This window comes from Dasypus novemcinctus, chromosome 11, assembly GCF_030445035.2.
Source record: "Dasypus novemcinctus isolate mDasNov1 chromosome 11, mDasNov1.1.hap2, whole genome shotgun sequence".
In the NCBI taxonomy this organism is placed as follows: domain Eukaryota; kingdom Metazoa; phylum Chordata; class Mammalia; order Cingulata; family Dasypodidae; genus Dasypus; species Dasypus novemcinctus.
Genome location: NC_080683.1, coordinates 19,797,833 through 19,820,761, shown reverse-complemented (window position 1 = coordinate 19,820,761; position 22,929 = coordinate 19,797,833). Strand labels below are relative to the sequence as shown.

Below are 22,929 nucleotides of genomic sequence, written 5' to 3'. Positions count from 1 at the left end.
CACCCTCATTTTTGAAAGATAATCTTGCCAGATACAAGATTTTGGCTGGCAGTATTCCTCTTGCACTGCCTACTTGCCTTCATGGTTTCTAATGAGAAATCAGCACTTAATCTTACTGGGTATCCTTTAGATGTTATATATCACTTTTTTTCTTGCTGTTCTCAGAATTCTCTTTATCTCTTTGGCATTTGACATTCTGATTAGTATGTGTTTTGGAGTTGGTCTATTCAGATTTATTTATACGCAAGTATGTTGTGATTCTCGAACATGGATATCTATGTCCTTCAATAGTGTTGGGAAATTTTCTGCAATTGTTTCTTCAAATATTCCTTGTGCCCCTTTTTTCCTTCTCTTCTACTTCTGGGACACCCATGACACATATCTTTGCAAGTTTCTTGCTGTCATTTAGTTCCCTGAGACCCTGCTCAATTTTTCCCATTCTTTTCTTCATCTATTCTTTTGTATGTTTGCTTTCAGAAGGCATGTCTTCAAGCTCACCAATCCTTTCTTTTGCCTCCTCAAATGTGCTGTTGTATCCCTCCAGTGCATTTTTAATTCTATTTATTGCACCTTTTGTTTCCAAAAGATCTGTTGTTTTTCTATATATGCTTTCAAATTCTTCTCTGTGCTCACCTAGTGTCTTCTTAATATCTTTAATCTCTTTAGCTGCTTCATTGAATTTATTACAGAGATTTGTTTGAACATCTATGATTAGTTGTCTCAACTCCTTTATGTCATCTGGAGGGTTATTTTGTTCCCTTAAATGGGCCATATCTTCCAGGTTTTTTATATGGACTGTAAGTTTTCGTTGGTGTCTTGCCATGTTGCTTACTAGATGTATTTCTTCTGGGTGCAGTTTCTCTTTAGTTTAGGGCTTTCTTGCCTTTTATCCCTTGCTGTTGTGTAGTAAGAGTCAAGGATATAATTGGTGCTATAAGCTGTGGAGGGTGAAACTGCCCACATTGCCCCAGAAACTGAAGAAATTTGTCCCATCTTTCTCCTCTGCCAGGGATAGGGACAGAGCCACAGCCATGTATAATAATCCAAGTTGTACAGGATAGGGGGAAGATGGTATCGGATTAGTCAGAAAAGGTTCAGATCTCTCACAAAAATGACAGAAAAAAAGCCCAAAGCTGTCCAAGGGACCTGTTTTGGGTTCAACAGACCAGGATAGTGCTTCACAACTCTCAAGATGGTGAGGGACAGAGAGACAACAAACTGTGAGTTACTCTCTCAGCCACCAGGAAGGTCTCCACTTACCCGCCCCTGAGATATAAAGTGGGTAGTAAAACCCCTGGCTCATTGCAGCTGGCTGAGAGGGAAGCAGATGTCTTCTTCCCTGACATCTGTCAAAAGAGAAAAGGCAGAGGGAGTCGGGGGGCTTTTCTTCAATGAACCTGACCAGCAGAGCCCACATTGAATCTGAGGTCCAGTCAGATGAAAAAAAAAAAAATGAAAACCAAGAGAGATACACCTCCCTGGAAAGGTGCACCAACAAGCACCATCAGCTGGTCAGTCTAAAAACTGCATGGACACGGGAAGCGGACTTGGCCCAGTGGCTAAGGCGTCCGTCTACCACATGGGAGGTCCGCGGTTCAAACCCCGGGCCTCCGTGACCTATGTGGAGCTGGCCCACGCACAGTGCTGATATGCGCAAGGAGTGACGTACCTCACAAGGGTGTCCCCGCGTGGGGGAGCCCCACACGCAAGGAGTGAGCCCCGTAAGGAGAGCCACCCAGTGCGAAGGAAAGTTCAGCCTGTCCAGGAACGGTGCCGCACACATGGAGAGCTGACGCGGCAAGATGACGCAACAAAAAGAAACACAGATTCCTGTGCTGCTGACAACAACAGAAGTGGACAAAGAAGAACACACAACAAACAGACACAGAGAACAGACAACTGGGGAGGTCTGGGGAGTGGGGGGGAAGGGGAGAGAAAAATAAAAAAAAATTTTTTTTAACTGCATGGACAAAATCTGCTTTTAGGGGTCTCTTTAAACCACCGCTGGGGAAAAAATCTAAGCCCCATTAGCGAGTCCCTGGCACGATTTTGATAATTTAAGTTGGGCAATTTTAAAGATTCTGAATAAAATGGACCAAATATCAAAGAAGAACTGTGCAAAAAATAATAAGAATAGGCAAAAGAAACTAGCCATCAGAGTAAATTCACCAACATATTCAGATGCCTAGATATCTCCAAAAATACACAAGCCATACTACAAAACAGGAAGTGAGCCCAGCTAAAGAAACAAAATATGCTGAAAAAATACAGGATTTAAGACAATTAATCAATAATAATCACACAACTCTCCTAAATCCATTTAAAAAATTGAAAGAAAATATGACTAAAGAGATAAAGGATATTAACAAGATACTAGGTGACCATAAAGAACAATTTGAAAGTCTGCAAAAAAAAGTAACAGACCTTTTGCGGATGAAAGACACAATGGTTGAAATTAAAAATACACTGGAGACATAAAAGCAGATCTGAATTGTTCAAAACAGAATTAGTGATTTCAAAGACAGATTGTCTGAACTGGAAAATACAGAATAACAGGAAGAGAAGAGAATGGAAAAAAATGACACACAGTCTCAGAGAATTGAATGACAAAGCAAAATACACATACACATGCATTATCGGTGCCCCAGAAGGAGAAACTGATAGAATATGTTATCAAAAGACCATAATTACAAGAGATACTAAAGGAAGTGCTGCAGACTGGAAGGAAAAAACAAGGGCAGGAGACTTGGAGAAAAGCATGTAAATGAAGGTTATTAGGAAGGGTAAATTAAATGATAAAAAGATAGGAAATAGTACAATAGGACAAAAGAAAATCAAAGGTCAAAATGGATGAAGTAAGTAATTACTTTACAGTAAAACACTGAATGGTAATGGCTTGAACTACCCAATCAAAAGACACAAACTGACAGAATAAAGAAATATGAGCCATCTATATGTTGTCTACAAAAGACTCACCTCACACCGAGGTTAAAAGAGAAAGCCTGGAAAAAGGTAATTCCACACAAATAGTAACCAAAAAAGAGCTACAGTAGCGATACTAATTTCTGACAAAATAGATTTTAAATACAAAACTGTTAAAAGGGATGAAGGATGTCATTATATATTAATAAAAGGGACAACTCAACAAGAAGAAATAACTATACTAAATATTTCATGCACCTAATCTCAGTGCCCCAAGGTACATGAGGCACACACTGGCAAAACTGAAGGGAGAAATAAATGTTTCTACAATAAGAGTTGGAAACTTTAATAAACCACTCTCAGTATTGGACAAAACATCTGGACAAAGGATAAATAAACAGAGAGCTTGAATAATATGATAAATGAACTAGATCTAACACAACTATAGAGCATTGACCCCAAAACAGCAGGATATACATTCTTTTTCAAGTGCTCATGGAACCTTCTCCAAGACAGACCATATGTTGGGTCACAGGACAAATATCAATAAATTTTAAAAGTTTGAAACTATACAAAACACTTTCTCTGGTTATAACAGAATAAAGCAAGAAATAAATAATGAACAGAAAAGGGGAAAATTCATAAATATATGGCGATTAAACAACACACTCTTAAAAAATCAGTTGGTCAAAGAAGAAATTGCAAGAGAATTCAACAAATTTCTTGAGATGAATGAAAATGAGAATACAATATATCAAAACATATGAGCCACCACAAAGACAGTGCTGAGAGGGAAATTTATAGCACTCAATGCTTACAATAAAAAAGAAGAAAGAAATAAAATTGAAGATCTAACTGCACACCTGGAAGAACCAGAAAAGTAACAGAAAACTAATTCCAAACCAAGACGATTGAAAGAAATAAAGATCAAAGCAAAAATAAATTAAATCCAGAACCAAAAAAAAACAATCAGAATCAACAAAACCATAAGTTGATTCTTTGAGAAGATCAACAAAATTAATAAACCCGTAGCTAGAATGACAAGAAAAAGAGAGAATACACAAATAAATAAAATCACAAATGAGAGGAGGGACATTACCACTGACTACACAAAAATAAGAGCTGTCATAAGAGGATACTATTAACAACTATATGCAGAAAGATTAGGAAATATAGACAAGATGCATAAATTCCTAGAAACACACAAACCACCCACACTTACCCTAGAAGAAATAGAAGACCTCAAGAAATCAATTACATGTCAAAAGATTGAAACAGTCATCAAAAATCTCCCAAAGATGAAAAGCCCAGGATCAGATGGCTTCACAGGTTAATTCTGCCAATCATTCAAAGAGGACCTAATACAAATCTTACTCAAGCTCTTCCAAAAACTTGAACAGGAAAGAACACTACCAAACTCATTCTATGAAGCCAACTTTGCCCTAATACCCAAACTAGATAAAGATACTATGAAAAAAGAAAATTACAGACCAATATCTCTAATGAACATAGATTTAAAAATCCTCAACAAAATTTTTCAAAAAGAATCAAAGCACATTAAAAGACTTATACACCATGATCAAGTAGATTTTATTCTAGGTATGCAAGGGTGGTTCAACACAAGGAAATCAATTAGTGTAATAAACCACATTGATAAAGAAAAAAATCATATGATCCTCTCAATTGATGCAAAAAAGGCACTTGACTGGGAAACGGACTTTGGCCCAGTGGTTAGGGCGTCCGTCTACCATATGGGAGGTCCGCGGTTCAAGCCCCGGGCCTCCTTGACCCGTGTGGAGCTGGCCATGCGCAGTGCTGATGCGCGCAAGGAGTGCCCTGCCACGCAGGGGTGTCCCCCGCGTGGGGGAGCCCCACGCACAAGGAGTGCGCCTGTGAGGAAAAGCCGCCCAGCGTGAAAAGAAAGAGCAGCCTGCCCAGGAATGGCGCCACCCACACTTCCCATGCCGCTGACGACAACAGAAGCGGACAAAGAAACAAGATGCAGCAAAGAGACACCAAGAACAGACAACCGGGGGGAGGGGGGGGGATTAAATAAATAAATAAATCTTTTAAAAAAAAAAAAAAAGGCACTTGACAAACTACAGCACCATTTCTTAATAAAAACACTCCAAAAGATAAGAATAGAAGAAAGACTTCTCAATATAGTAAGATGCATATATGAGAAGCCTACAGTTAGCATTGTACTCAAAGGTGAAAGACGGAAAGCTTTCCTGCTGAGATCAGGAACAAGACAAAGATGTCCACCATTTCCATGTTATCCAACATTGTACTAGAAATTCTAGCTAGAGCAATTAGGCTAAAGAAATGAAAGGCACCTTAATAGGAAAGGAAAAAGTTAAACTAACACTATTCAAAGATGATACGATCCTCTATCTAGAAAATCCTGAAAAATCCACGAAAAAAGCTGCTAGAATAGATGAGTTCAGCAAAGTGGCAAGACACGAGATTAATATGCAAAAATCAATACCGTTTTTACACACTACTGATGTCCAATATGAGGAGCACATCAGAAAAACATTCCATTTATAACAGCAACTAAAACAAATATTGAGGAATAAATTTAACCAAGGACATAAAGGACTTGTATTCAGAAAACTATAAAACACCGCTAAAAGAAACCAAAGAAACATAAATAAATGGAAGGATATTCCATGTTCATAGATTCGAAGACTAAATGTTGTTAAGTTGCCAATTTTACTGAAACTGATCTACAGATTAAATCAATCCTAATAAAAATCCCAAAAGCATTTTTTGAAGGAATCGAAAAGCCAATAATGAAATTTGTTTGGAAGGGTAAGAGCTGCCTCAAATAGCCAAAAATGTCTTTAAAAAGAACAAAGTTGGAGAACTCTAACTTCAAGTTGTACAGGACAAGACTATAGCTGCCCAAAGACAGAGGAAGCTTCACGCCCCTTTCTCCCCTGCCTGGGAGGATGACTTTAGCCAGTCAAACTTACTAATCAGTAGCTGAAGTTTGTGCCCAAACATCTCTTCCTCTACCAATTTTGGGAAATGGAGCTTTCAACTCCAACCACAGAATAGCTCCTGAGGTGACTTGCGCCACAGGTGCCAGCCTCCATGACATGGAGTGCTCTACTCACAAATCTTCTCTGCAGATGGGCAGTCTCCTCCTTCCATACTTTCAAGGATATTGTAAGATGCTCTTCTGGTCTCCTAGGGCCCGCTAGATAGCTCTGGGTGATTACTAACTGCCCTGTAGAACAAGCTGACTCTTGGAGCTCCTTACTCTGTTGCCATCTTCTATCATACTTTTTTCCCCATCAATTCTCTCCTGTTTAAATTTTTCCTACTCACTCAGATTAATCTTTTAAAGCATTACTTCTATCTTATCAGTCCTGTCTCCAAAAACTTATGATTTCCCTATTATCTTTTTTTACCAAGTCTTAAATAGCATTAAATGATATTCAAAATGCACTGTACCACTGGGGTTTAGCCTTAAATCCCATATTTCCTCTTTATAAAAGCTTCCACTGATTCAAAGTTGTTCATCTTAATTATTTTTACCCAAAAACAGTTTGTACTGGTGCCGTACCTAAACTTTATTGAGTATTCATTTAACCTATATTTAAGGACCTAGTATCACTTTTAATACTTTTTTCTGTAAATAATATTTCCAAATTCCTTTAGAACGTATCATTTTTACCACACATCTAATATTCAACCATATACAATACTGTTCTTTATCCTTTTGTTTCATATTATTATCTCCCCCAATAATATAAGCTCTGGGCAAGGACTACCTTACCACACGCAAAGCACTTCAGAAGTGTTTATTAAGTCTATTACTAAGTATTTGTTTACTGAGTGGGGCTCCAGGAATTATTCAACATTTTCAATGTGAAAAAAATTTAGTGTTTCCCTCATACTACATATAAAAAGAATGACAGACTTAAATTGAAATCAAAATTATATAATTAATAAAGAAAATACAGAATATCTTTAAACTCCCTGCTATAAGGTTTTTCTGACTTAGACAAACAGAGAAAGCACTTATGAGGGATAAAAGGCAAAAAGAAAAAGAAATATGAAATGGGCACAGCAAATGCAGCTCAAGTGGTTAAGCAACTGCTTCCCATACACAAGGTCCTGAGTTTGATTTCTGGTACATCCTTAAAAAAAAAAGAAAACAAAACAAAGAGTTAATATTCAGACTATGTAAGAATTACTTTTAAAAAGGAAATTAAGGGAAAAAATCCCAGGTAAAACAGAATCCAAAAGAATAAAATACTTTGGAAAAAAAATTTAAACAAGGATGTAAAAGTCTTGTATATTAGAATATACAAAACATTCCTGAAAGAAATTAAAGAAGACCTAAAGAAGGACAAGATAGCCCATGATCATGGATTGGGAGACTTAATAGTGTTAGGATGTCAATACTACCTAAAGTAATATACAGATTCAAAGTAAGCTCTATGAAAATACCAGTTTTTTTTACAGAGATGAAAAAAAGTTCCTCAACTCACATGGAATCACAAATGACCCCCAAGAGCCAAAAACGTCTTGAAAAAGAACAAAGTTGATGTTCTCACAATTGCAAAACTTAATACAAAGCTACAGTAATCAAAACAGTACTGGCATAAAGGAAGACATAGAAACAAATGGAATAAAATTGAAAGTTCAGAAATGAACCAACACATTCTTGGCCACTGGATTCTGAGGAGAGTGCCAAGTACATTAAATGGAGAAAGAATGTTCTCTTCAACAAAAGGTGCCGGGAAAACTGGATATTCACATGTAAAAAACTGAGCAGAAACACAAGCCTCATTCCATATATAAAAATTAACTCAAAATGATTCAAGGATAAGCGTAACAGAAAAACCATAAAACTCTTAAGAGGAAAAGATAGGGAAAAACCTTCATGTCCTTAGATTTGGCAATGCTTTATTAGATAAGACTTTTACAAAAAGCACAGCAGCAAAGAAAAAATAAATTAGACATTATCAAAATTTAAGATTTTGTGTTTCAAAGGACACCATCAAGAAAGTAAGAAAAACAACCCACAGAATGGGAAAAAAAATTTTTGTACATCAAATATCTGCAAAGGGATTGGTATCAAGAATATATAAAGAACTACTACAACTCAAGAACAAAAAGACTAACAATTCAATTTAAAATTGGGAAAGGATTTGAATAGACATTTCTCCAAAAAGGATATACAAACGACCAATAAGCACATGAAAAGATGTTACACATCATTATTATGGAAATGCAAATCAAAGCCACAATGCGATACTACTTCACACCCATGAGGAGAGCTATAATTCAAAAAACAAAAAAAGAGAAAAATAAATATTGGTGAGGATGTGTAGAAACTGGAACCTTCAAATACTGCTGGTAAGATTGGAAAATGTGGATAACAGTTTAGCAGTTCCTCAAAAACTTAAATAACAACCATATGCTCCTTCAATCCCACTCCTAGACATATATCCATAAGAACTGAAAACAGATAAACAAATACTTGTACAGAAATGTTCTTGTAGCATTACCTACCATAGCCAAAAGGCAGACATAAAATGAGCGTGGAACATCTTGTAGAGCCAGATAATTAAGAAAGTACTCAAGAAACAGAAGGACTGGGCTACGTGAAAAGACACAGATGCCTACCTGAAAGAATTCTCAATGTCCAAATCTGGAACAATTTGAGCAACAAAATAAATAATGTATTATTGGGCTAATACCTTCTCAGGTCATTAAATTCAACTTCTAACACCAGTTTAACTGAAACAGGAAAGTAAAATAGATTTCAAAATGGAGTTCCATTACTGCTACCAGATACAGGCACACAATAGAGAACTACATAAAAATATCTACTTAACTTTAAACTTATTTTTTAAATAGTATTCTATTACTGTAGTAAATTCTCTTAGAAAGGCCACTTTCAAAAAAAAAAGGAAAAAAAAGAGTGTGGTCAATGTCATGGCATACAACAGCCCATCAATATTACCATTTTACAAAGAAGAAAACAGAAAAAGGTCGTGCGTTGTCCTACATCATACAGCCAGCAAAGGGCAAAGCTAGAACTTGAGAGAGTTTTAAAGAGTCAGTTATTCTGACTCCAAATCCAATGGTATTGCATTATACTCCATTACAAATTATAAAGAAAAAACTGATCTGTAAAAAGTAACCGTCCCCCAAATGTTGAATTCCCTATTACAGTTTCTCTCAGTTTCTTCAAGGGGTAAAATAAAGATGGTGTGCACCTTCTCTGAAACCAATTAGGAGGATATAAATTCAAACTGGAGATGAAAATACAAATAAAATAAATAGATTTATTCAGGGAACAAATAAATACTATGCCTCCAGGTGGCACAGATAATTCTGCTAACAACTACTGTCCAAGTTAGAAAAACAAATGAGATACTCTAGCCTTCCCAGAAGAATTCATAATCACAATAAGAAGTTCAGGGGATGTGGCTGGGTATAAGAAAAGTAATACAGAAAACAAGACAATTTTAAGTGACATTTAAGTATGGAGATATTCCTTACTTTTTTCCTTTCTCTAAATTACTGAGAATTTTATTAGTTTGCAGCAGATTTAAGAGATTTGAAGATTTTTTCTGTCAGAGGTGACTAGAATATATAATAAAGAAGGAATTTTGGGTGTTAATTGAAGAGCAATTGTTACTTTGGCTACAGCTCAGTGAATAACTACTACAGTGTCAAAACTCAAAAAAGAGTTCATCTAACACATTCTCAAAAAAGCAGGAAAAGTAACAACATACAATGGGAAAACCAGTTAGCATAACAGGCAACTGTCCCAGACTTTAGTTAGCAATCTATATTTCATTAGCAATCCAACATTGGGAAAATCATTTAAACTCTTGGTCTAAATGTCACCATCTTTTAAATACCTAATACCTGCCGCCCTACATAACTTTGCAAGACCACTGTAGGGTTCAAATGACTACTTTGTAAACCACAAAGTGCTACCCAAATACAAACCATTACTTATTAAATATAAAGACAGACAGATAATCACATATAAATACAAACACACATATATACACACATACAATGTTATTATCTATGAGGACACCAAGCAATAAAGATATCCATAACAGAAGTACTTAAACCTCTATTTTTTAAAAATTCTGCAGAGCAAAAATTTATCTAAAACATTTTAACTTAAAAAAATATTTCTTAACAGGTAAAGCTTAAATTCTATGAAGCAACAGCTAGAAATTTAACTGAGAATACTTACCTTAACAAAATTATCAGGGAACATTCCTCTTCTCCCATTTAGTTCTCCTTCTAGCCATCCTTCCTCCTGTAGTTTTTTCACATTCCTGATTATTTCCCCAACTCGAATAGTTAACTCATCATCATGTATAGCATCATAGTCATACTCCACAATATAGTCAACTAAAAAAATGAGAAAAAAAGAGAAATGTCTGTAAGTCGAATTCACAAGATAATTAAACTTAAATCTAAGTAAACATGTATAGCCACAAAAATTAATACTACAAAGACTCAAAGATTTGTCTCAATTTTAAATATCTGCCTACACTGGCAAATTTGATTACCAAGCACAAGTTTTAAGAAGGTATTTCAAAAAAAAAAAAAAAAAAATGCAGAATGCATGCCATCAGATGCTCTCCCAGCCAGCTGTGTAATTTTTGTGGCAAACAGAACTCCATGACATCACGGAGAGAGGTCCTCATGATCGCCACCTGCTAGTATTGAGGTCCTTGAGCGTGGAAATGACCTATGACTTCCTTTAATGAAATACAGCAAAGAAGACACAATGGACATGATTACATTACATAAGACTATAACATCCATCTTGCTACGAGACTCTCACCCTTGTTATCTTTGAAGACACAAAGCTGCCATGTTGTGATCTGGCCAGTGGAGAGGGACACATGAAATCAACTGACGGAGGTCTCTGGCTAATACCCAGTAACAAACTCTCAGTCCACAGCCGACAAGGAACTGAATGCTGTCAACAACCACATGAGCCTGGAATTGCATCCTTTCAGGGTAGAGCCCCAGATGAGAGCCCAGCCCTGGCTGACACCTTGATTGCAACCTTACAGAGGACTTCAAAAGGACTGCAGCTAGCCATGACCAGACTCCTAACCAAAGAAACTGGACAATAGCAAATACATGTAGTTTTAAGCTGCTCAGTAGCTAGAAATAATGCTACAGAATAATAGAAAACTAATAGGCCCCGAAATGAAAACAATAAATATTTATTCTACTCCATTAAATACAGGATTTTAGATTATAAGATATCATATACACATATCATTATTATTTTCTAGGTTTCAATAAAAGAAAAGCAACAAAAGATTTCCTATTCAAAGTGGCAGACTAGTTATACCCCCACTCGTCTTTTCTACCTCCTATAAAAATAAGAAAAAAGAAAATACACAGAGAAGTGGATTTGGTTCAATGGATAGAGCATCCACCTACCACATGGGAGGTCCAGGGCTCAAACCCTGGGCCTCCTGCCCCATGTGATGAGCTGGCCCATGTAATGCATGCGGGAGTGCTGTGCCACGCACGGGTGTCCACCACATAGGGGAGCCCCACGCACAAGGAGTGCACCCCTCAAGGAGAGCCACCCAGTGCAAAAAAAGCGCAGCCCGTCCACGAGTGGCATTGCATACACTGCTGATGCAGAAAGATGACACAACAAAAAGAGACACAGATTCCCAGTGCCACTGACAAGAATAGAAACAGACACAGAAGAACACACAGCGAATGGACACAGAGAGCAGACAACTGGCGGGGGGGGGGGGAATAAATAAAAAATAAATCTTAAAAAAAAAAAAAGAAAATACACAGACACACACATATAACTACAACACAACCCCAACCGCCCCCTCAAAAAAATCTGGAAAGGGAGTATGGGCAGACATTATTAATTGGCAAACCAAAAGACATTCCCACACTGACCTTCCTTTCTTACAAAATCTTGATTTTGTTTAGGTAATTTGAAACCTTGTATTTTTAGAAGTGAACTTCTCTCAGCAAGAGGGGTTAAATCTTGTTTAGATTAGACCTGTACTCCTCAAATATTAAAATACATTCATATTATCTGGAGAACTTTATTTAAATGCAGACTGTGGTTATGTAGATCCCAGATAGTACCTAATGCTGATCAAAGTAGCAAAAGTAGTAATTTCACTCATCACCCCTACTGGTGACTGGTTTTCAAAGGGGCATGTGAGAGATAAATCCTGAGCAATGAGAGGTGAGCAGGGGTTCTTGAACAATACTCTAAACCAACTAGACCTAAAAGACATATATAGAACACTTCACTCAACAGCAGAGAATATCCATTCATATCTTAAGTCACAAAATAAGTCTCGATAAATTAAAAAATGTTGAAACCATATAATCTAATTAAAAAATGTTGAAACCATATAATCTATCTTCTCCAACCATAAAGGAATAAAGCTAGAAGTCAATGAGAGGAAGAACTGAAAAATTCACAAATATGTGGAAATTAAACAATGTATTCTTAAATAACCCATGGGTCAAATAAAAATCACAGGGGAAATTAGTATAACAATGATTTTGGAAGTAGATGAGGATTGTGGTTAATAAAATAAATACAGGAATGTTCTACTAGAGGGTGCTAAGAATGTCATGACACATGGGAAAAATATAACTAATTTAATTTATGGACTATAGTTAACAGCAACATTGTAATTTTTTTGTAGAAAAAGCAAAGTTGGTACTACATTAATTATAACAGTAAAAATATAAGAGGTTTGGTTTTGTGAGCTATGAATAGGATTAAGCGTATTTTTCTCTTATTTTTGATTAATAAGGAGAACTTGACTAAGTCATTTAACTAATCTTTATTCATTTGTGTATCTTTCTGATATACAAGAGGAAAAACTGAGTTATAGCAATTGGAATTAGATGATTTAAACTGCCTGAAAAAGAATTTTTTAGACATAATATCTCAATAATTTGTTGAACTGCCTTTGCTGTTTCATTATTTTTGTGAACTTGAAATAAAGTTGTTAATTTAAAAAAATAAAAAATAAGGGAAATTAGGAAATACGCTGAGGTGAATGTAAACAAAGCATATCAAAACTTGTGGGATGAAAGAAAGTCAGTGCTAGAGGGAAATTTTTATAACTTTAAATATTTACATTAAAAAAGAAAAAAGATCTCAAATCAGACACCTTACCATAAAACTAGAGGATATACAAAAAGAAGAAATTAACCTAATGTGAGAAGAAGGAAGGAAATAAAGATCAGAACACAGAAAAATGAGATGGGTGGGAACAATGCCATCAACAAAACTAAAAGTTAATTCTTTGAAAAGATCAATAAAATTGACAAACCTTTAACCATTCTGATGAAAAAAAAGTGAGAGGACAAACTAAATCAGAAATGAAAAGGGGGACAGTACTGAGTCAACAGAAATAAAAAGGACTATAAGGATACTATGAACTATACACCAACGAATGGGATAATCTATATGAAATGTACAAATTTCTAGAAAAACACATTACCTACAACTGACTCAAGAAGAAAAAGATCTCAACAAACCAATAACTAAAAAAGAGATTGAATCAGTTATCAAAAACCTCCCCAAAGGGGGGGGTAAATAGGAAACTCTTATATTTCTTTTTTTTTTTTTAAAGATTTATTTATTTATTCCCCCCGCCCCACCCCGCCCCCGTCCCGGCCCCGTCCCGTTTGTCTGTTCTCTGTGTCTATTCACTGCGTGTTCTTTTTTGTCCCCTTCTGTTGTCAGCGGCACAGGAATCTGTGTTTCTTTTTGTTGTGTCATCTTGTTGTGTCAGTTCTCCGTGTGTGCGGCACCATTCCTGGGCAGGCTGCACTTTCTTGCGCTGGGCGGCTCTCCTTAGGGGACGCACTCCTTGGCGCGGGGCGCACTCCTTGGCGCGGGGCTCCCCTATGCGGGGGACACCCCTGCGTGGCAGGGCACTCCTTGCGCGCATCAGCACTGCGCATGGGCCAGCTCCACACGGGTCAAGGAGGCCCGGAGCTTGAACCGCGGACCTCCCATGTGGTAGACGGACACCCTAACCACTGGGCCAAGTCTGCTTCCCTCTTATATTTCTTAATGTAATATTTTGTGTAATCTATGTACTTTAAAAGAAGAGACAATTAAATAAAAATTTTAAAGTAAAAATAAATAAAATAAATAAATAAACCTCCCCAAAAAGAAAAGCCCAGAACCAGGTAACTTCAAAGGTGAAATTTACCAAACATTTCAAGAAAAATTAACACCTATCCTGCTCAAAGTCTTCCAAAAAAAATTGAAAAGGAGAGAACACTCCATAACTCATTCTACAAGGGCAATATAACCATCATACCACACCCAGATTAAAATACCACAAGAAAAGAAAACAAAAGATGACTATCCCTTTTTCACAATTGGGATTCATCCCAGGTATGCAAGGTGGTTCAAACAAGAAAACCAATAAATGTAATATACCACACTAAGAGAACAAAGGAAAAAAAACTGCATGATCATCTAAATTGATGCAGAAAACACTACTGACAAAATCCAGCCCTACTTCTTGATAAAAACAATTAGGAAACTTCCTCAACATGATAAAGGACATTTATGAAAAACCCACAGCTAACATAAGACTCAATAGTGAAAAATGGGCAGCTTTCCTTCTATAATCACGAACAAGAAAAGGATGCCCACTATCACCACTGTCATTCTACAGTGCACTCTAAGTTCTAGTTTGAGCAATTATACAAGAGAAAGAAATAAAAGGCACCTAAATTGGAAAGGAAGAAATAAAACTTTAATTATTTGCAGATGAATTGATACTATTACAAAAAAAATTCTGAAAAATGCATGAAAAAGCTACAAGAACAAATGAATTCAGAAAAGCAGTGTGGTACAAGATCAACACACAAAAATCAGTAGCATTATGTTACCAACATGGCGACGTCGTAAGACAACCCAGGAAGTCTTCCCCCAGAATCACCTAATAAAAGGACAAATTCCATTTGCCTGCATCTCTGGAATTCAATAAATACTGGAGAAGGACTCCACAAATGCTGAATGGAAGAAAAAGAAAAACACAAAAATCGGCAGATTAGTCCTGGACCCACCAGTCCAGACCCCTCACCCTAACTCAGTCCCATGCAGCTACATAGTCACACAGAGACAGTAAAGCCTGGGTCACTACTGTCATGGTTGCAGATCATAGAGCCATCTACAGCAACAAGTTAGAAAAGCCTCATGAGGAAAAAGGGGAAAAATGGGGCAGAAGATGAGTCTCAGAACTGAAAAGTGTAATGAAAAGGGGACGCAAAGTGGACGGAGAGAATTTAAACAAATCAAAGGAGCTGGTGAGAAAATTCTGCATAAAAACAAATAGAACAAATCAAGATTCCCAGAGAAGGAACAATGGAAAGAAAGCTTTCTCCTGGATAGGAAATAACTGCACCAAAACAGGGAAACCTTAAAAATGGTACCACATATCCAGAGCAAGAACCCCATGCAGAAGAGCTGAGCAAATCTGAACATTTAAATATGGGCTACTCTAAAGGTCCAGAAAACATTGAACCAAACATCAAAGAAGAGCCTTAACACAAGGAAAATCAACAATAAAACCTTAGACAGGATGGAGAAACACATAAAAACACATCAAAATAATCAGATGACTAGACATTTGAAAAAAAATGGCAAGACATACTAAGAAGCAGGAAGATATAGCTCTGTCATGGGAACAAATTAAAACTTTGGAGGAGACACAGACAGTAGAACAACTAATCAAATAATTTCAACCAATTCAAGGAGATGAAGGAAAATATGGAAATAAACTAACAGTGGATATAGAGCTAAAGACATTAAAAGAGCAATGTATGATCATAAAGAAGAACTCCAAAGTTTAAAAAAAAAGCATAACAGATGACAGGGATGTAAGATATAATAATGGAGATTAAAAATACAATACAAACATACAACAGCAGACTTGAACAGGCAGAAGAAAAAAAATTAGCAAACCAGAAGATAGGACAATTGAAATCATACCATCAAAAGAACACAGAAAAGAATAGAAAAAAAACTGAGCAGTGTCTCAAGAACTTGAGTGACAGCATAAAGCGTACAAAAGAAATATGCATCATGGGTGTACAAGAAGAAAACGGAAAAGGGGCAGAAAGAATATTTGAGGAAAAAATGACTGAAAAATTCCAAATTCCTATGAAAGACCTAAATAAACATATCCAAGAAGCAGAACATACTCCAAACAGAATAAACCCTAACAGACCTTCTTCTTCGAGACACATACTTATCAGAATGTCAAATGTCAAAGATAAAGAATTCTGAAAGGAGCAAGAGAAAAGCAATTTGTCACATACGATCCTTACCCTTAATAAAACTAAGTGTCGGGAAATGGACTTTGGCCCAGTGGTTAGGGCGTCCGTCTACCACATGGGAAGCCCACGGTTCAAACCCCGGGCCTCCTTGACCCGTGTGGAGCTGGCCCATGCGCAGTGCTGATGCCCGCAAGGAGTGCTGTGCCACATAGGGGTGTCCCCCGCGAAGGGGAGTCCCACGCCCAAGGAGTGCACCCATAAGGAGAGCCGCCCAGCGTGAAAAAAAGTGCAGCCTGCTGAGGAATGGCACCGCCCACACTTCCCGTCCCGCTGACGACAACAGAAGCGGACAAAGAAACAAGATGCAGCAAAAAGACACAGAAAACAGACAACCAGGGGAGGGGAGGGGAATTAAATAAATAAAAAAATAAATCTTAAAAAAAAAAAACTAAGTATCAATTTCCCATCAGAAATCATGGAAGCAGTGTAGGAAAATGGCAACAGACTGACAGGCAGAGCCGAATGCTCTCACAAAAACAATGGAGGAAGAACCAAAATCTGTCCAAGGGACCTGCTTTGGGAGTCAGTAGACAAGGACAGTGCTACACAACTCTCAGGAGGGCAATGGTCAGAGATACAAAGAAGCCATAAAGACAAACCTGAGTTACCAAGTCCCAGCGGCAGCCAGGAAGGGCTCCCCTCCCTCAACCCCAAGATACTAAGCTGGGGTAAAACTCCTGTCTCATTGTAGTCAACTGAGAGGGAAACAGACATCTTCCTCCCTGCCAGCTGTTTCAAGGGAAAAGGGAGGGAAGATGGGGATGCTTTTCTTCAGTATATTCAACCAGCAGAGCATGCTTTGAATTTCCAATCTGTAGATTCAACACAGGATACAAGAAAGCCTATGCTGAAACACCTCCATGGAAAGATGCATTGACTGGTACCATCTGCTGGCCTGTACAGAAACTGCATGGACAAAAACTGCTAGCATCCTCTGTGTCCAACCCCTAGGAGAAAATCTGTGCCCCATACTGAATCCCTGGCCCAATTTTGAAAACTTAAGCTAGGCAATTTTAAAAATAGGTAATAATTTAAACCAAATATCAAAGAAGAGCTGTGAGGGGAAAAAATAGGCGAGAGAGAGAAATTAGCCATCAGAGTAAATGCACCAACATATTCAGATGCCAAGATATCAGCAAAAAATTACAAGCCATACTAGGAAACAGGAAGAGATGGCCCACACAAAAGAACAAATATCCTAAATAGATACAGGATTTATACAATTAATCAGTGATAATCACATAATTCTCCTAAATCACTTCAAGTAATTTAAAGAAAATATGACTACTACAGAAATAAAGGATATTAAAGAGACACTGGGAGAGCCGAAAGAACAATTTGAAAGCCTGCAAAGAAAAGTAACAGACCTTATGGAAATGAAAGACACAATGATGAGATTAAAAAGAGCAGATTTGAATTGCTTAAAGACAAAATTAGTGATTTCGAGGACAGAACGTCTGAACTGGAAAAGACAGGAAAACCAAGAGAAGAGATTGGAAAAAAATGGAATGGAGTCTCAGGAAACTGAATGACAATGCAAAACACACAACATTCACATTACTGTTGTCCCAGAAGAAGAGAATGGAAAAGGGGCAGAAAGAATATTTGAGGAAATAATGAGGGAGAACTTCCCAACCCTTATGAAGGACATAAATATCAATATCGAAGAAGGATAACACATGCCAAACAGAATAAATCTGAATAGACCTACCACATGACACCTACTATTCAGAATGACAAATATCAGAGACAGAGAGAATTCTAAAGGCAGCAAGAGAAAATCAAAGCATCACATATAAGGGAAACAGAATAAGATTACTTTCTGACCACTCATCAGAAACCATGGAGGAGAGAAGAAAGTAGTGTGTTGTTTTAAAATACTGAAAGAAAAACTGTCAGCCAAGATTTCTGTATGTGGCAAAGCTGTCCTTCAAAAATGAGGGTTAGTTCAAAATCTTCACAGACAAAAACTGATAAAATAAGTCACCAAAAGACCAGCTTTGCAAGAGGGTGCTGCAGTCTGAATGGGAAAAAAAAAAGGATGAGAGATTGAGAAGAGTTTATCAAAGCCCAATGAAGGAAAATGCATAGCATGAATTATATGAATCTGTCTTTTTTTTTTTTACTATCTTTTAAAGTTTTAGACACAGGGATATTTATTCTGGAGAAACAGGACAAAACTCCTGTTTGTAAATAAGTCTTTCAGATGAAGCATATAATGGTAGCATTATTGTATAGTACTTGGACTATGCTTTGATTAAGTTATAGTTTATACTTGAGATTCAAAATCTGATGTTTTTAATGTATAAATTTAATTTAATCCAAATATGTGGATGGATAAATTTTAAAAACACAACTTGAAAAACAAATTCTTCAATAGAAAATAACTTGGTCAGTGTTATTAAAATGTTGACTCATTGACTTTTTTTTTTTTGAGATTTATTTTATTTATTTACCTCCCTCCTCATTGTTTGTGGTTGCTGTCTGCTGTGTCCATTTCCTGTGTACTCCCTGTGTCTGCTCATCTTCTCTTTAGGAGGCACTGGGAACCAAACCCAGGATCTTCCACGTGGAAGAGAGGTGCTTGACAGGACTAGGCCCCATCCCTAGCCCCAACAACAGCCATAACTTGCAGAAGCTGCAAGTTTATTATTAACCTGCCCCACTGTGGAAGTGTAACCAGCCGTTTACTCAGAAGGAGCCACATCCCATGATATAAAACAGCCCCCCATCCAGAGCCTATGTGTCCAGATACAGTTCATTTCCTCACAAGAATAGACAAAGAAGCCACATGACCCCACCAACCCCTCCCACACCCTAGAATTCACTGCGCCTAGACCACCACTCCCTATAGATGTACTGTATAAATTCATGACTGCCTCTTTCAGGGGCTGGCTGAAGTTTCTATCTTCAGTCCCCTTCCTGTTGGATTTTCCCAATAAATCCTTGCCTGCAATCGCTGGTCTCCGTGTCCCAACTGTCACACCCCAACATCTAACAGCGCTCAATCACCTAAGCCACCTTAGCTCCCTGGTTTGTTATGTCTCTCTCATCTTCTTTCCTTTGTTGCCTCATCTTGTTTTATCAGCTCACCGCACCTGCCCGCCACTCCATCTTGCCTTCTCAAGGAAGCACCGGGTACTGAACCCGGGGCAGGTGGAAGTCCAATCACTTGAGCTACATCCACTTCCCACGACTCACTGGCTTTTGTTTTAAGATAAAGGAAATAAGAGATAGTTTTCTCTCCTAGAAATATATTGCTCTTACTATTTACTCTGTTTTCCTTCCTTCTGTAAAGTAAGTTTGTCACAAAATTTAAATGACTTTTAACATTCACTTTGACTCAAGTTGTGGATTTGTTAAATGTAGAATCTTTGAAACGTCAGTCAAAAATGCATGCAAATATGAACATTCTGAAGTTTCTCTTAATTCTGATTTGTGCTTAAGTTTTTGACTTTAAAGAAGTTATAACAAGAGTAGATGCCTCCTTCAGTATTTTTTTAAATGTATGAATGTCACAATGATGGCTTTATTTTTTATAAATTTCACTGTATGTAGACTACTCCTTACCACAAGTGAGTCTTTTTTTTTTAATGTGCATTTTTTTTAATGAGAGGATTTTATAGATACATCATAATAAAGTGTACTGCTACATTTTAGAAAAATAGGGCATGATGTGGGAGAGGGATGGGGTACACAGGAATCCCTCATAATTTTGATGTAACTTTTCTGTAATCTAAAAGCTCTTTAAAAATAAAGCAAATTTTAAAAAAAAGAAAAAGAAAGAAACCATGGAGGCAAAAAGGCAGTTGTAAGAAATATTTAAGGTACTGAAAAACATTGTCAGCCAAAATTAAATTAAAATATTCACAGATAAAAAGGAACTGAAAGAATTCAACAAGACCTGCCCTACAAGAATTACTAAAGGGAGTTTTCCAGGTTGAAAGGAAAAGACATGAGAGAGTGGCTTGAAGTAGTGTAAAGAAAGGAAGATCTTCAGTAAAGTTTACTAAACAGGTAAATGCAAAACCCAGTGCTCAATACATAACTCTACATTTTAATTCCTTTAAGAGTCAGAATCCAATTGAAGAGGAAATGATCATGAAATATATAAAGAGGTAATATGGGACAAAAACAATATAAAAAGGAGAAATAGAGGGATATAGGAAAATATGCAGGCTATTAACACTTAGTTGGTATCTTTTCAAATTAGTAGTTATAGATGTATATTGTGTAAAAGAAACTTCAGGGTAACCACAAAGGAGGTATTTTTAAAATATACAAAAACAGAAATGAAGAAGGGATCAGGTAGATAAAACACAAAAGATCAACTATACAGAAAAGGATCACAAAACAAGTCTAAATAAATTGGAAAAGACTGAAATTATACAAAGCAGCTTCTCTGACCACAGTGGATTGAAGTTGGAAATCATTAACAGCAGGAAACTGGAAAAATCAACAAATATATGAAACCTAAATGACCCACTGAAACAATGAGTCAAAGACGAAATTACAAGGAAGAGCAGTATATCTTGAGACAAATGAAAATGAGAACACAAAATATCAAGACTTATGGGTGCAGCAAAGGCAGTGCTAAGAGGGAAACAAATAACCCTAAACACATCTAAAAAAATCAGAAAGAGTTAAAATCAAAGCCATAACCGCACACATGGAAGAACTAGAAAAATACCAGCAAACTACACCTAAAGCAAGCATAAAGAAATAAGATTAGGAAACGGACTTTGGCCCAGTGGTTAGGGCGTCCGTCTACCATATGGGAGGTCCGCGGTTCAAACCCCGGGCCTCCTTGACCCGTGTGGAGCTGGCCATGCGCAGTGCTGATGCGCACAAGGAGTGCCGTGCCACGCAAGGGTGTCCCCCGTGTGGGGGAGCCCCACGCGCAAGGAGTGCGCCCGTGAGGAAAGCCGCCCAGTGTGAAAAGAAGTGCAGCCTGCCCAGGAATGGCGCCGCCCACACTTCCCGTGCCGCTGAGGACAACAGAAGCGGACAAAGAAACAAGACGCAGCAAAATAGACACTAAGAACAGACAACCAGGGGAGGGGGGGAATTAAATAAATAAATAAATCTTTTTAAAAAAGAAAAAAAGAAAAAAAAAGAAATAAGATTAGACAAGACATAAATGAAATAAAGATTAAAAAAAAGAGTATTAACAAAACCAAAAATTGGTTATATGAAAAGACCAATAAAATTAACAAACCATAAGCAGACTGACACACACACACACACAAAAGAGAAGACATAAATAAACAAAATCATAAATCCGAGTGGAGACATTACTACTAACCCGGCAAAAATAAACAGAATAAAAGGATACTAAAAACAATTGTAGGCCAGCAATTTAGACAACCAAGATGAAATCAACAAATTCCTAGAACACAAGAATAACCTAAACTGACTCTAGAAGAAATAAAAGATATGAACCAACCAATTACAAGATATTGAATCAGTCATCAAGAACCTCCCAGCAAAGGAATGCCCAAGACAAATGGCTTCATAGGTGAATTCTACCAAACATTCCAAGAAGAATTAATACCAATCCTGCTCAAACTCTTCCAAACTCTGAAGAGGAGGGAACACTACCTAACTCATCCTCATACCAAAGCCAGATAAAGGTATTAGAAGAAAAGAAAATTACAGACCAATTTCTCTTATGAATATAAATGCAAAAATCCTCAAATTACTAGCAAAGTGAATCCAACAAGACATTTAAAAAAATCTTACACCATGATCAGGTGGCATTTATCACAGCTATGCTGGGATAGTTCAATACAAGAAGACAGAAATTTAAGAACTATGACTAAAAAACTCCTAGAAAAAATGTAGGGAAATAGTTTCAGGATCTTGTGATAGGCAATGATTTCTTAGATTTTATACCCAACACACAAGCAACAAAAGAAAAAATAGATAAATAGGACCTCCTCAAAATTCAAAACTTTTGTGGATCAAAGAACTTTATGAGGAAAGTGAAAAGACAATCTGTTCAAAGGGAGAAATAATTGAAAACCACATATCTGACAAGGTTTTAACAGTCAGAATGTAAAAGAAATTCTACAATTCACCAATAAAAAAGCAAACACCCATTTAGAAAATGGAAAAATGGACAAAAGACTGGAAAAAAACATTTCCCCAAATAAGACATAAAAATGGCCAAAATGCTATGATGAGCTGGAGGTTAAGTATTTGTACAGGGAAGGGATAAGCCCCACCTTTGGGTGGGGCTTTGTAGGCTTGAGAGGGGCTAGGGTTGGGAGGATGGGTCAGATGGCCCAAGGAATTGGGGGGAGGGCTGGAGTTAAACAGTTGAATATGGGAGATCGTAAGGGATATGGTTGTAACTGTAATGTTGAGAAAACTCTTTAGAAAATATAAAGGAAGATTATATGTTTAAGGTGCTTGGGGGGGGTGGCATCTGGTACGGGGCAGGCTTCTAGGGAGTGTGTGAGTGCTTATTTTGTCGAAGTGTGTTATATCATTGGGTGGATACCCACACAATGAGTACGAAGGTGTACTCACATCCTGGGGAGACCTGATGTTCACAAACAGAGGGAATTGTGCCTCTTGAGAGAATCGGGGGCTCCCAATCAGTTAGGGCAGTCTAGTATGTCA

The 22,929-nt window shown here is 37.2% G+C and overlaps 1 protein-coding gene across 5 annotated transcripts in view; it reads right to left on the bottom strand.

The window, feature by feature from the left end:
- CD2AP (CD2 associated protein) overlaps window positions 1–22,929 on the bottom strand; it is a 181,888-nt gene that overhangs the window by 112,074 nt on the left and 46,885 nt on the right. For all 5 annotated transcript variants that reach the window (XM_058306855.2, XM_004452795.5, XM_012523058.4 and 2 more), the window contains one exon: window positions 10,166–10,326. In XM_058306855.2, the coding sequence (XP_058162838.1) occupies window positions 10,166–10,189 (24 nt within the window). In that variant the 5' untranslated portion in view covers window positions 10,190–10,326. The remainder of the gene's footprint in view (window positions 1–10,165; window positions 10,327–22,929) is intronic.